We start from the raw sequence: 13,003 nt of genomic DNA on the forward strand, positions 1-13,003 counted from the left end.
AAGATGCAAAGTTCTGGGCTGGGGAGTGAGCCTCCAGTGAGGCTCAGTGGGCCTGAGGGACCAGCGATTGATTGGGGGCCACCCTTTGCAAGCAGGCTGCCTCTTGTGCCCCAGCCCATGTTTCACGTGGTTTCATTTGCAGCGGTCACCTGCACAACCCCAGAGATCCTGAATGGAAGGAACTTGGATGGACGTGGCTCTGTGTATAGACCTGGAGACAGAGTGAGGCTTGAATGTAATGACATCTTTACACTGAATGGCAGTCAGGAGATCCGGTGCATGGAGAATGGCACCTGGCATCCCCCCATCCCTTACTGCAGTCTTGGTAAGCATGAATTGCGTTTGGGGTCTGGTCATGGCCATGGGGAGTATATGGCAGGGTCATTCACGGAGGGATACGTGAACTTGCTGGGAATCCTGTTTCAGCTTTTGGAGGTAAACATGGAAAATACAAACTTCTGCCTGGACTCCCCCCTCTCTCTGCTGCAGTTTCCTTGTGATAGGTGTCCCCCGTCATTCTGCCACCCCTTGATGCAGAGAGCTCTGATTAATGGTCTGTCCCGTGAGTGTCCCAACAGTGGTGAATTCCTGTTGGCAGTAGCAAAATACAGATTGAGAATTCATCTTTCTCCAGTAAAGTATTTCAGTTCCTTAAGACTGGATACCTGGGGATAGAAAAAAATCACAGCATGGAGGCACCTTGCTCCTGGCAAGAGGGAAATCTTAGGAGGGTGAGTGCTGTTATGTGTGTGTGGAGTCAGTGGTGCAAGTGTGAGTGACTTGGCACAAACACCCTGAGCTTTTCTTACTCTTCCTGGTAGATCTGATTATTGGAAGCTTCTTGTTTTTAACTGGTTTACTATTTTCACTGAAAATCCTCCTTCCCCTCTCACTGCAGCATCCCCCACCTCCAGCCATCGCCCTTGGAAAGCACAGTGCCCAGGCCTTGGAAGCTTTCCACACTGTCAGCTGTGAGGCTGGCTACTCCCTTCTTGGACAGGCCTCCATCCATTGCACAGGGTCTGGAAGTTCAGACAAACCTGCTAGCATACACAATTCACAGCTAGGGACTGAACTTTCCAGTAAGGGGCTCACGGAGCCCCATGTGCTGCAGTCTGAGGATTGTGCACACACATGCCACTGGTGCATGTGTGAGGCCTGGTGACTTTCAGGCTGACTTGATGGTTTATAAAGTGCTGCCCACATAAAGAAGTACTTAGGACTTCTACTGCTAATAAAGTGTTTCCCATGTCTGTGCATAGGACTGGTACCAATATTTAAGGAGACGTTTAGTGGTGTGTTGGTGCATATTTGTGTGGAAGGGTTGCATCAGTACTCCGGCCTAACTTTGGCTTTTATTGGTTTTGTTTGCACTGAGGCATTACAATCTGTTGCTGCTGTTACTGCTTTGATATTTTCAGATAAGCACCTCTGACACAATGGTCTGGTTCTTCTTATTTTTCTGGTGTTAGAACCATTTCCCATTCATTTTACCTACCCCTCCCCCAATACTTTATTCAAACAAATGAGTCTTCCCAGCCTTGGACACAATCCTGCTGCTGAATTGAGGGACCTTTGAGGAGGCCGTGACTGCACGATTACATGGCCCTAAATTGGTGAAATTGCTGTTGGGAACACGGGAAGCATGTTCTTTTTCATAGCTGAGGCTCTTGAGCAGGTGTGGCGTTAGGGCAAAATGGGGAAGGTGGGAATGCCTCTTGATATCTGGGAGGACCTGAATTGGATGCAAGGCAAGGTAGATGAGTAACTTTATCCCTTGCGTGTGAGCATCTCTGCTATTGGGGTGGCAATGACTTTTCCTCTTCTAGATCAGCCCAACGACTCGCTTCCCCCAATGAAGTTCATATTGAAACATCAGTGTCCGTCTCCTCCAACAATCACCAACGGGAAGCACAGTGGCCAGGACCTTGAAGTGTTCACCCCTGGGGTATCTGTAAATTACAGCTGTGAGCCTGGCTTCTCTCTTGCTGGAGAGACTTCTGTTCGCTGCACAGCATCCGGAACCTGGAACCAACCTTTCCCTTCCTGCAAAGGTGCATTTCTATTCTTTTTTTTGGCTCTAGGTGTATCATTTGCTAGACACCATTTCACCCCAGGCCATTAGAAAAAAGTGACAGAAATCCCAGGAGGGGATTAGTTCTCTGGTTAACTGAACATGTTGGGGCTGGATTCATGCTTGGTCTGTGCAATGTCATTTCTTTTAGAGGAGTTCTGCCCTCTTAGACTGGTGGTGAATACAGCTCCTAACACATTGGATTGCACCAGAGTGCAAGCCATGCTTGTGTAAACAGTTACAGGCTGTGTAGAAGGAAAAGCCCCAACGGGCCTGTTATTTCCCCCTCCATCCTCTCTGCAGATCTGCCATGGAAAGCATGTAGGCATGGTACCCTTCTCTAAAGGTTTACTTCTGTGGAGGAGCCTTCACAGTGGAAACAGGTTCCCTGCAATTAGTGCTAAGCCACAGTGGGGTAGTTGTGGGCACATGAGCAGTTACCCCTTGTCATCGGTTACACAGCCTGTCCCTCCCCGTCTTAGCTCACTTGATCTTGTACTTTGTACACATTGTGTGCAGGACATGCAGAGTAGCTTAGTTACCTGGTGGCATGCAATAAAGCTTGCACAAAGGCAAGGGTGCACACAGTTCTACATCAGGAGTTCATGTGGATTTGCGGATGTGGTGTAAGTTCATGCCCTCTTTTATTGTGTACCGGCCTCCCCAGGCATACACACCCACAGTGAGGTTTTCAGCTGGAAATACGTAAACCTAGATGGATGTGATTTTGATGCTTTGTGTTTCGACAAGGAACATTTCTATGGATTTGCTAACCAGATTCAGCTTTCCATTAGTGTTTAGTGTCAACATTTATTGAGTTTGGGTTTTTTTCCAGGTTGTGCCGCACCTCCAGCCATTGCCAATGGGAACCGCAGTATCCAGGACTTGAAAGAATTTGCTTACGGTTCCTCCGTGACTCATAGTTGTGACACAGGATACTTGCTCATTGGAGAAGCAACATCTCAGTGCACATCTTCCGGGACTTGGGTCCCCCCTCTCCCATACTGCAAAGGTGCCAAGTGTACTTATTTGCCCTTCTTGCTCCCTTTCCAGCACTCTAGCAGTAATGTAAGAATAACTTTAAAAACTAGGACTTGATCTGCCTGCTAGACGTTGAAGCTTATGCAGCTGCTTGTCTAAAAAAATGCATCTTGCCTCAGGAAAGCATTAAATAGACATTAGATAAAATGGGTAGCAGCAGTAGCGGGGGAAAAGACTTCTTCTAAGCTAGAGGAGGGTTCTTCTCACTGGGCTAGAGTCGGGGTCCATTTTAGTTGCTCTCTTTGGGACCCCCTGGTTTTTGGATGCCTGTTTGTCCAGGACTTCCACACCAAGTGACAATTGCCCCTTTCACTAAGCTATTGGACGAACGTGAGTGGGTCTGTTTTATCTTAAGGCTAAGGTGTATTGCAAAAGTAGGTGAAATAATGGTTTTCCAGGGACTTGAGAAGGCTGGAATAGGAATAGGATCATACTTAGAGACTTAGATGCCTAAAACCCAGGTAAGCGTATGTTAAGATCTGGGTGTAAGTTGATTGTGTCGTCCAGCTAAGGCCTTTTTCTATAATAAATCACATTACAAACCGACACTTTCATGATGGAAAGACTAAATGCATTTCTGACCCCTCCCCAAACCCTGGCTTTTAGGTGAAAAACATTTTGGCATCACCATTTGATTCAAGACAGTTCTAGTAGTGAACGGGGCTTTGCAAACAACCGGTAGTGAAATGGCAGCTGCTTGCACCAAGGAGAGTGAATCTGCACAACATGGAGCTGGCAAGACTAGGGGTAAACCCTGGCCTTGTAGATGTTCATGGCTGTATTCCCACTGAACTAAGTGGGCCTTGCTCCTTCAGTCCTGGAAGGGCTTGGCCTGGTTCAGGTCCTTTTTTCAGGACTTCAGCTTTATTTCTTCCATTTATACTAATAGAGTACAGTAAGCATTCCAGCCCCTGGGCCCACAGCCTTCTGCAGGGGTCTCTCTGTTCCCTTAGGCTGATTGTCTGAGAGTTGTGCTCTGCTATAGGACTTTAGAGGACCCAACTTGCTGAATCTTCCCTGTTGAAGCCAAGGGGCTCCTGGCAACAGTGTGATGCAACCCACCCACCTGCGGTGACTGACAGGGGCCAGGCTTATGCCCTGAATTGCTCTGCTTTTCCCACTGCCAGATAGTACATGACCCTGGGGATAGGGGAGAGATAGCAATACTGTAAAAAGAAATTGTTGTATATGCATCTTGGTTTTCCATCATGTATGAGAAGTACGTACTTAATGATTTCCAATTTCAGAGATCAGATGTGTAGTCCCAGATGTACCAGGTATTGGGAAGGCAATGATGGGAATGACATATCCTATAGGGACTAACCTTACTATGCAATGTGATGATGGTTACATGTTGGAGGGCAGCAGTTTAATTCAGTGCCAAGATGACTTGTCCTGGGATCCTCCTATGCCAGTCTGCAAATCAGGTGAGCGGAGACAAAATGGAAAGATGAGTTCAGTCTGTACCTTTCAGTGAAAGACATGTATAGTATTTGGCCTTTTGTAACCAGAGCAAAAGAGGGAAAAATTGCATGTCTGTTGCTTGGGTTTAGTCTTCAACCTAATGTTGAAACTGAAGTGCAAGAAGCTGAGATGAGATTTGCCCTAGAGATGATCTACAATTCACGTCCTGTTTATTCTGGAGTCTTGTCTGAATGCAGGCTTATTTCCCTTAGCTATTAATTTATGTATTTATCAATATTATATATAATCATGAATATTCATTGTGGTTACTATGACAACTGCTTGGGTTAAATTAGTGCATGTTGGTGTGTAGGTGTGGCACAGTTTCTTAACTTGCACAGACACAACTTTGTAGTCCCTCCTTACACTAGAGAAGATACTCTAGGGCTCAGTGGGTTTAAGATGGGTGTTAGAAAAGTAAATGATTTAAGCACCCAACTCCCTTAGGCAGTCCTGAAGACCCCATGTGTAATCCCTGCCTACAACGTATCTCTCCGTGTCAGCATAAGGCAGTCTTCCAAGCAGTGGGGAAGTCCTTGTAGCTCAGCGCTGTGTGAATGAGACCCAGACCCAAGCCCTTGCCAGCCTCTGAGCAACTGATCTAGCAGGTGTGCAGATGCCAACGTCCTGGCCCAGCCACCTGGAACGGCACCGAGGTTTCTGTTTTGGCCTGTCAATGCTTACTCTCCCTTTCAGAGCTGCAGGGGCTTTTCTGCAGATTACGAGAATGCAGGGAAGATTTCCTGCAAACCTCATGCTCTAGACCTCTCCAATTAAAGCTCCCATGTGACCAAGATAGAGACAATATTTAAGTGTTGCTGAAGGGAATGGCAGGGCTGGTGTTTTTTTTATTTTGCAGCTTCTCAAGCATGTGTTTTCTTCTCCTTCTCTAGGCTCCTATAGTGCAATCTCAGCTGTCACAGGTAAGCAGCGTATCAAAAGCATTTGAGGCTGTACCCACAGCTGGCGTGAAGAGATGTATCTCTATCACTGTGGTGGAGCTAATCCATGTTAGTGTAGCTGAGGGTCTGGCCCGCTGTTCCTGCACTTTCCCTGCAGAGCAGGATCTCTGCTCTCAAACCTTTGCTTGCCTCCAACACTGCATCTGCACCAAAGGAGTATTACTTCTGTAATCAGGCAGCCTTAGTTCAGAGTCTCCCTCCTCCCAGGTTGTCTAGGTCCCAACAACAGCTGCATGGCCAAATGGGATGTGGCAAAGTCCCCGGGGCCTCGATGTTGGTCACCTCTGTGTTCTGCCATTGTGCTTTGTGACTTCCTTTGAAGTCACTGGCTCATTTGTTCAAGTTTGTGGTCTTGATTCATCACAACAGTGTCCCTTCTCTCAGTTCATGTGGCTTGAAGTGCCCTGGGCTCTAAATGGTAGGTTGTGCTTCTTGATTTCTTTGTGCCACTATAAATGCAAGTGCAGTACTGAAGCAGCACCAGACAAATCGCTTCACTGCGAATAAGGCCTTTTGAATTCAGTAACCAGGAATTAGGCCTTTGCATAAAAAAATCCAAGCCTAGTAGGGGAGCAACATAAAGTGCTAACAACCTAAGCAACGAGCCAGCACTCCACTTTACAAATGAAGTGATATACCCCCCAGTGCTCAGATTCATACTTTGCTTCATCAGGGATTTTTGAGGTTACTAACACTGTGCAAAAGCCAATAATTACGTTTCTATGTGCCTTCAACCCATTTCACTGGGCCCTTCTTGTTCATTCAGGCGTCTCGGGAGCAATGCTGCTGGTTCTACTGGTTATGGGCATTGTTTGGAGAGTTGCTTCTAAGAAAAAAGCAGGGTGAGGCTCTCTACAGTTCCATTTTGTTTCCTTGCATGTATGGGTATGAGTGAATTAATTCATGTTGTAGTCCTCTGATGTGATTACTGTGAGCATCAGAACAGCTTTCCAAACCATAAGCACAAATATCTGCAATCAGTTGTGGCGGTACCTCATTTTGCTTGCCGTCTCTCTTTTTTTTTAAAAGCAGTGGAATTGCCTGTCCTTGGAAAACTAGCTCAATTTCTTATGTGTATTCCTTTTTCCTGATTGTTCAGGTACTATCATACCTATGAAAACTATGACTACCCAATCCCCATGACTGACATAACTGATCAGAAGTCTTCATTTGCACCTTAGCAGGTATGGGTTTATTTCAGATCATTTACCTCAATGTAAGAATATTGGAATTGTGGTGAAAAGAGTTGAGGGATGCTTTGACCCTAGCTCACTTTCTTGCCCCTTGGGCAGGGAGCTGGACCTGATGATCTTGTGAGGTCCCTTCCTGCCCTAATTCCTATGAAGTCTATGGAATCTATGAAGTTTGATTTGCTGTAATTTAAGTTCAGTTAGTTGGTGAGTAGGAAATGAGCAGGAAATAACCGCTCTCCTCCTAATCCACTGGGGAGAAACATGCTTCTGTGTGTCTGAATGCAAATGGTACACAGGTTTTTACTAGGAACACCGTCAGCCAGCTTCTGTTCTCCTTCTAAGTACCTAAGTGGACTGAAGCACCTTGCTTTTATCTTCTTTGATCTTGTTTGAGCCTGGGGACAGTTCATGAGTCCTTGCTTTCTGGGCTCTAGCATTGGGGCTGAGATGATGGTGTGTTATAAAAGCAGCTGGGCAGAATCAAGTTGCACTTGAATGAGAGTGAGAAAAAGGCTGTGAAATAACAGTTTAGGTCTCTGCCTGCTTTAATGTGTGTGGCAATGGATGCTTGCTTGCTCTGCTCAGGAATCTGATACAGATGGGGAACGGCATGGTCAGCTATTGGCCTTTATACTTCCTATGTGCAGCCTCTCTATTGTGTACCCCTCTGACAGCATATGAATGGATTTTGAATGTTTTTAAACACTGACTGAAAACAAGGAGGCTGGTTTGAGATCATTTCTGTCTGTGAAACGCACAAAACTTCTCCAATATTTACTGGAACCAGTCATTTTTATAATTTCAGCATCATGTTCATGAACTTGGTCAGGAGACTAGAAACACTTATTTTGGCTTTGTTTGTAATGGTGGGTGATCTCTCTGCCTGGTAGCAATCTTCTCCTCCTCCTGCCCAGGCATTTGCTTCTTCTCCATACCAGGCTCATTTGTGGGGAATTTAACTTTCTTTTTTTTGCTCCAAATGGTTGGGAGTTGCATGGAAATATTTTCTTCCCCTTCTTGGTCAGCAGTTTGTGCTCTTGTTCTGATGTTCCCCATGGGATAGTGGGGGGAGCTTTGCTATTTGTCATTCAATGCAAGTTGCTGCTGCTACCGCTGCTTCCATGAGTAAAACTACAGCAAGGATGCTATAAAATTCAGCCTTCTCACAGCAGTGACGTAGCTCCTGGACTGACCTTTGTTGTACACTTCTACTCGATGCCCATGAGCACTTCTTGCCTGCAGACTTTTGCCTAAGCAAGATATGCTGGAGCATCCAGATGCTGGCCCCCCAGATGAATCTCTGGCTTTCTTTCCCTTTCACAGATCATCTTGCTTTTGCAGAACAGAAAGCAAATGCTGGTGATTTTGCTGCCTCAAATTGGAATCAAAAGAACAGCTCCTAAGCTTCCTCCTGAAGCAGTTTCACAGTCAACCTGGCAAGACTTCTTGAGAGCCTGGGAGGTGAAAGGAGCCTTTCCTGTGGAAGTGACTTGTTGCTGCCTTACCCCCAGGCACGCTGACCCCTGTGCCTCAGTCTCTTCAGCTTTACTCGCTTTTCTGACACAGGGTACTACAATATGGCCCTTCACTGAGCTACAACCATTTCTTTTACATCAATTTCAAGGGTTTTTAAGACCTTTTAAAATTATTTTACAATGCAAAATGAATGCCCGCAGATGCTGCCTTTCTCACGTGGGAGCTTGCTGCATTTCTGTGCATAGAGGTTTACAACCTAAACTCGAATATGAATTGCAGTTAAAAGACCATACACGTCAAGAACTAGGTGCTGCCATGTAACTAGAACAAATGGTCTGATCTTGCAATACTGGATAACATCCGCCTATATTATATGCTCGCTGAAAGCATTTTTGAAGGCTGCACCTAGAAACTGTTGCAGCTTGTTTTGCTCTTCCTTGAGAGATTATGATCAAACACATTTTCCTTGAGCTAATGCTGTGGGCTCTCCTTGGAAAATGTTTTTGAGATCTACTGATGAAAGTGCTTCTCCAGAAGAAAACAGTCTTTACTTTAGATGATTACTTTCTAAATAGTGTAAATTAAGTGATGCTGTTCTGGAATAACTGACAACTCTGCTTCCAGAGTACTTGATCTGAAATAAAGACTTGTATCCTAGAAGAATGAGAGAATCATAGAACAGAAACCCCAAACCAGGCAGACTATAACCAGACAGGCTATAGATTTAAATTTAAGAGTATGGACACCCAAAACACTCTAGCTTGGTTTAAATGCAGTTGCAGAGCGGACTTATGTACAAACCTGTTAAACTGTTTCAAAACTTTCTGGAAAAGTTCAGAAATGCACCTGGAAAGTGAAATTCTCTTTGGAAACAATTCACTGTGAACCAAGTCAGTGGTGGATACAGTCACAGAAAATGAGGGTAGGAAGGGACCTCAGGAAGTCGCATCTAGTCCAGCCCCCGGCTCAAAGCAGGACCAGCCCCAGCTACAACATCCCAGCCAAGGTTTTGTCTAGCTGGGTCTTAAACACCTCCAAGGATGGAGAGTCCACTGCCTCTCTGGGTAGCTTGTTCCAGTGCTTCATCATCCTGCCAGTGAGAAACATTTTCCTAATATCTAACTTAAACGTCCCTTGCAACTTGAGACCATTGCTCCTTGTTCTGTCCAAAAAGGAGTGGATACAGGGTGTTTCATGACACAGGTCAGCCAGGTTGAGTGTTAAGTGACTAGAACTCTACAGCTCCCCTCTTCTTTTTTTTCCTTTTGATTTGCACTTTATCCATGAGCTCCCTTGCACTGCTTGTTTAATAAAAGTGATCTTTTTGACACCCAGCTGTGTCCTCGTTCCTTCCTTGATGAAGCTCCTCGTCATACCCCCCCAGCCCTGGGGAACCCAAAAGTGTGGGTCCAAGCACTGCCCCTTTATAAGCACCCCAAGTCAGGCAAGCACACTGGAAACTTTGGTCAGGTGTAGACTACTGAACTTGATCGAATTCATATTTAGGAGAGAAGAGAAAGCAGCAAAGTGAAAAGGCCTCAGCTACAGGACTCCTGGGACTCCTAAAATGTGGATGCAATCACCTCTCTACCCCACTCCCACTTGCCCACTGAGATGCATGCAGGGCTGGATGCTCACTCCTACCCCGTGGTGTCAGAGCCACAGCATTTCAACACCTACTAGGTGCCCATTCCAGTTGGACCACCAGGGCACTGACCCATGACAGCTGTGAGCCAGTTCCCAAACAGGCACACTTGAATGGTTCAGTTCTTACATCTGTCCATATCCTGTGCCTAATGCAGCTTGTACCTACTGCAGGGCCCCCAGGAGTATATATCACACCGTCAAACAACAGTGAAGGAGTCTTGGTGGTCACTGCAGATTTCTTTGGCATCCAACTGTATTTCATACATTTTTATTCTGTTGCTGAGAATTCGGTACTCATTGTTTGTACAGTCCTTTCAGCATGAAAACTGAACAGGCCCCCTCCCTGCAGAGCTTGCAGTCCAGGTTAAACAAGATGCAGAGAAATATCTGGCAAATGCTGCAAAGTTTGTGCAAGGGCAAAACTTGCACTTTGAAAGATTTAAGTTCTGTTTTTGCTTGAGGTTCACTCTGGTGGGTACAGGAATTCCCTCCCCAGTATCCATCAGTCTATTAAGCTGGAACAGCGGCATGTCTTAATATTGTTGGAAGTAACAGAGCAGTTGGAAAAGAGATGGCACATGTATTGTGTGATGCATAGGTTACCTTGCAGGGAGAATGGTTAAAATGCCAAGCCTGTTTATTCAAGGCAGTAACAGTCTCTGATGAAGGACTGCTCCCACTTCCTGCTCTGTTTTCACAGCTACTTGCTAGTGGCTTCTAACATCTGTCAACACAGAAGTTTCAGTTTCACATGCATTTTCCTGTAGTCTTGGGTGCATGCTCTAGCAGTGATGGTAGAGGACAGAAAAAAAGTCTAACACAGGGGTTTGACTTGAAATCTCTCATCCAATTTCCAACAACTAGAATAGCAGCTGTAACAATAGGTGTTGTGCAGCTGGACCTGACAACCCCTGAAAGTGTCTGCAACGAAAGAGTTATAGAGGCAGCAGGAAAGGAGAAAGAGCCTGCAGCTCTGCCCAAAGCAGAGGGCTGTGAAAATGCTACTAGGAGTCTTTAATCCTGCATGGGAGCCAGATCCAGCCCTGAAGAACGGCAAAGGGAATCCTCAGATATGTACCTAGGAAAGGGGATTAAATGACTGCAACAGGCAATAGGGCAACACTTCGATAGTTAGGGAGTCTATAAAAGGGTGCATCTGCCCTGCCTTCTAAGCATCTAAGTCCCCCTGGTAATATTAGCAAAGGCCTCTGAGCCTGTTTGAGATGAGAGGAGACCAGTCCCTGCCCCAGTGAATGCACAAAACAGAAGGGTTTGGAGCTGGACCGACAAGGCGTGTTGACTCAGGAGGAGGCAGCAGAGGAAAAAGCTATGTCTGGGCCTGGGAGGAGCTGTGCCCAACTTCCTGCAGGGCTACATCTGCTTCTATTCTTGGCCTCTTTAAAAAGAATTGGTGCTCTGACTACGAGCAAGTGAGGATCAGGATCCAGATGCAGACTCATATGCCCTGACCACAGCGTTGGTGGGTCCACCCAGCTGCAGCCTTGGCACAGCCCACGCCCTGTGCAGTGAGAAGCTACCCCAGCCCGTGCTGCCGTGATGCTGCTGTGCTGTCTCTGGGCACTGAGGGTCCAGGTGCTGCTGGCTCTCGTCGTCATATCCAAGAGCGCCAAGGGTAGGTGCGCCCCATGCTCTGCTCTAGCCATGCACCCCACTGGCCCTCTGGAAACTCCTCCGCTCTGACCTCTTGCAGGAAGCCCACAGCTTGGGAGGAATAATCCAAAGTGGGTCCCATGGCAGAGCTTGCCCTGCTGCCCCCCAAGGCTGTCCTTTGGTGCACACAGGCTTCTCTGCCCCTGGGGCACTGGTCTTATGCTCCCACCCCAGTAGCAGGTGGATCCTAGTGGGTGAAGTGGAAGGAACAGGGTTTCCTTCAGGGCTTGTCTCCTGGCACAGCTCCCTGGGTCCTAGGGTTCCCCAGAGCCTGCAACTTGCTGCTTTTTCTTATGAGTTCAGAGGGTGCAGTAAGGACATTCCTTCTCCACTAGGCTGTCACTGGAGGTGTCCCATTCAGTGGAGGTGGGTGATGCTGCACTTGTGGGGGAAGGAGGCAGAGGGAAATTGCCTAACCAAAATGATGCCCACTGCCTCTCCCTCATTCTGGGTTGTGCTGGTTTTCTGTCACTAGCCACATCCCGTAGTGGTGTCTTCAGGAGTCGCTTCCCAGTTGTGCTCCAGGACCGTGCTTTGCTTTACCAGCATGGGTTGGCCCTGGTGCGTTCAGTTTACTACAGTTTTCTCTGTTTAAATGCAGAGCCAGAGGAGTGGAAAAGGGGTACACATTAGTATTTAGTGTAACCCAAGTACATTAAGTGCTAAAACTTTAAGGTCACAGGATTGGCTGTGTTCTGGTATCATAGCCCTTAATCTGTCCAGCTCCTGTTATTTTCAAGGTAGTTATTAGTGATTTCCAGGGCTGCTATTAGAAGTTTTGAAAATAAGACTTGATAGCAGATCAAAAACTGAACAGTTTATTTTCAAGGCTTCTAAATCAGCCCTTTGGCAGATCTTTCCTCTTCACTATTGCTGTAGCAGCGAGCACACAGCACAAGAGCATTCAATTCAGTTACAAGTAGGTAGTGGGGTGGGGAGACGATATGCCCTTAAATAATTTATGCCTTCCAGTCTGCAGATAAGGGATGTTAGTTATTGTCAGTTAGGGTTTTCTTCCCACCCTTGAGTCTGACAGTGTCACCCCTCAACAGGAATGGCCAGTAGGAACAGCAGGGGCTGGTTTTCAGTGCTTTTCATCCCTGTAATGTCTGTAAATCATGCCTGCTGCCATCCTAGCCAGTCATAGGATCACAGAAAACAAGGGCTGGAAGGGACCTTGGGAGGCCAAATAGTCCAACCCTCTGCTCAAAGTAGTCACATGGCCTCACTTGTGAAATGAGTCAAAGATAAGTATCTGTTCAGAATAGGCCGCCAAATTCTGTGCTCTTCAAAATCACCGTTGTGCAGGTGGCTTTAACTGTGAAAGAGCCTTTTGGGTAACTGCAGCACATTGAAAGGAAGAAGCCTAATTCTGTCCTGGTTCTGTCCCAGAAAAATCATGTGGTACTCCAGAAGAGCCATCGAATGGAAGAATTATTGTGACAGATGCCTTCCTTGGATCAGCAGTGAACTAC

At 46.5% G+C, this 13,003-nt stretch overlaps 1 protein-coding gene across 1 annotated transcript; it reads left to right on the forward strand.

Annotated features, from left to right (window-relative positions):
- Positions 1-139: 139 nt before the first annotated feature.
- On the forward strand, positions 140-8,865 carry LOC109295269 (complement receptor type 2-like). Its single transcript, XM_019514038.1, has 8 exons — positions 140-325; positions 1,830-2,054; positions 2,910-3,086; positions 4,363-4,542; positions 5,473-5,502; positions 6,308-6,383; positions 6,641-6,725; positions 8,058-8,865. The coding sequence occupies exons 1-7, from the start codon at positions 280-282 to the stop codon at positions 6,720-6,722; spliced, it is 816 nt and encodes a 271-aa protein (XP_019369583.1). The 5' UTR covers positions 140-279; the 3' UTR covers positions 6,723-6,725; positions 8,058-8,865.
- Positions 8,866-13,003: the final 4,138 nt, after the last annotated feature.

This window comes from Gavialis gangeticus, unplaced genomic scaffold (assembly GCF_001723915.1).
Source record: "Gavialis gangeticus isolate Ggan-Ray unplaced genomic scaffold, GavGan_comp1, whole genome shotgun sequence".
In the NCBI taxonomy this organism is placed as follows: Eukaryota; Metazoa; Chordata; order Crocodylia; family Gavialidae; genus Gavialis; species Gavialis gangeticus.

Bases quoted from the DNA above. Each gene is read 5' to 3' on its own strand.
- LOC109295269 (XM_019514038.1), top strand. From the start codon at position 280: ATGGAGAATGGCACCTGGCATCCCCCCATCCCTTACTGCAGTCTTG. The intron at 326-1,829 runs GTAAGCATGAAT...TTCCTCTTCTAG, and splicing joins CATCCCTTACTGCAGTCTTG to ATCAGCCCAACGACTCGCTT. The intron at 5,503-6,307 runs GTAAGCAGCGTA...TTGTTCATTCAG, and splicing joins TGCAATCTCAGCTGTCACAG to GCGTCTCGGGAGCAATGCTG.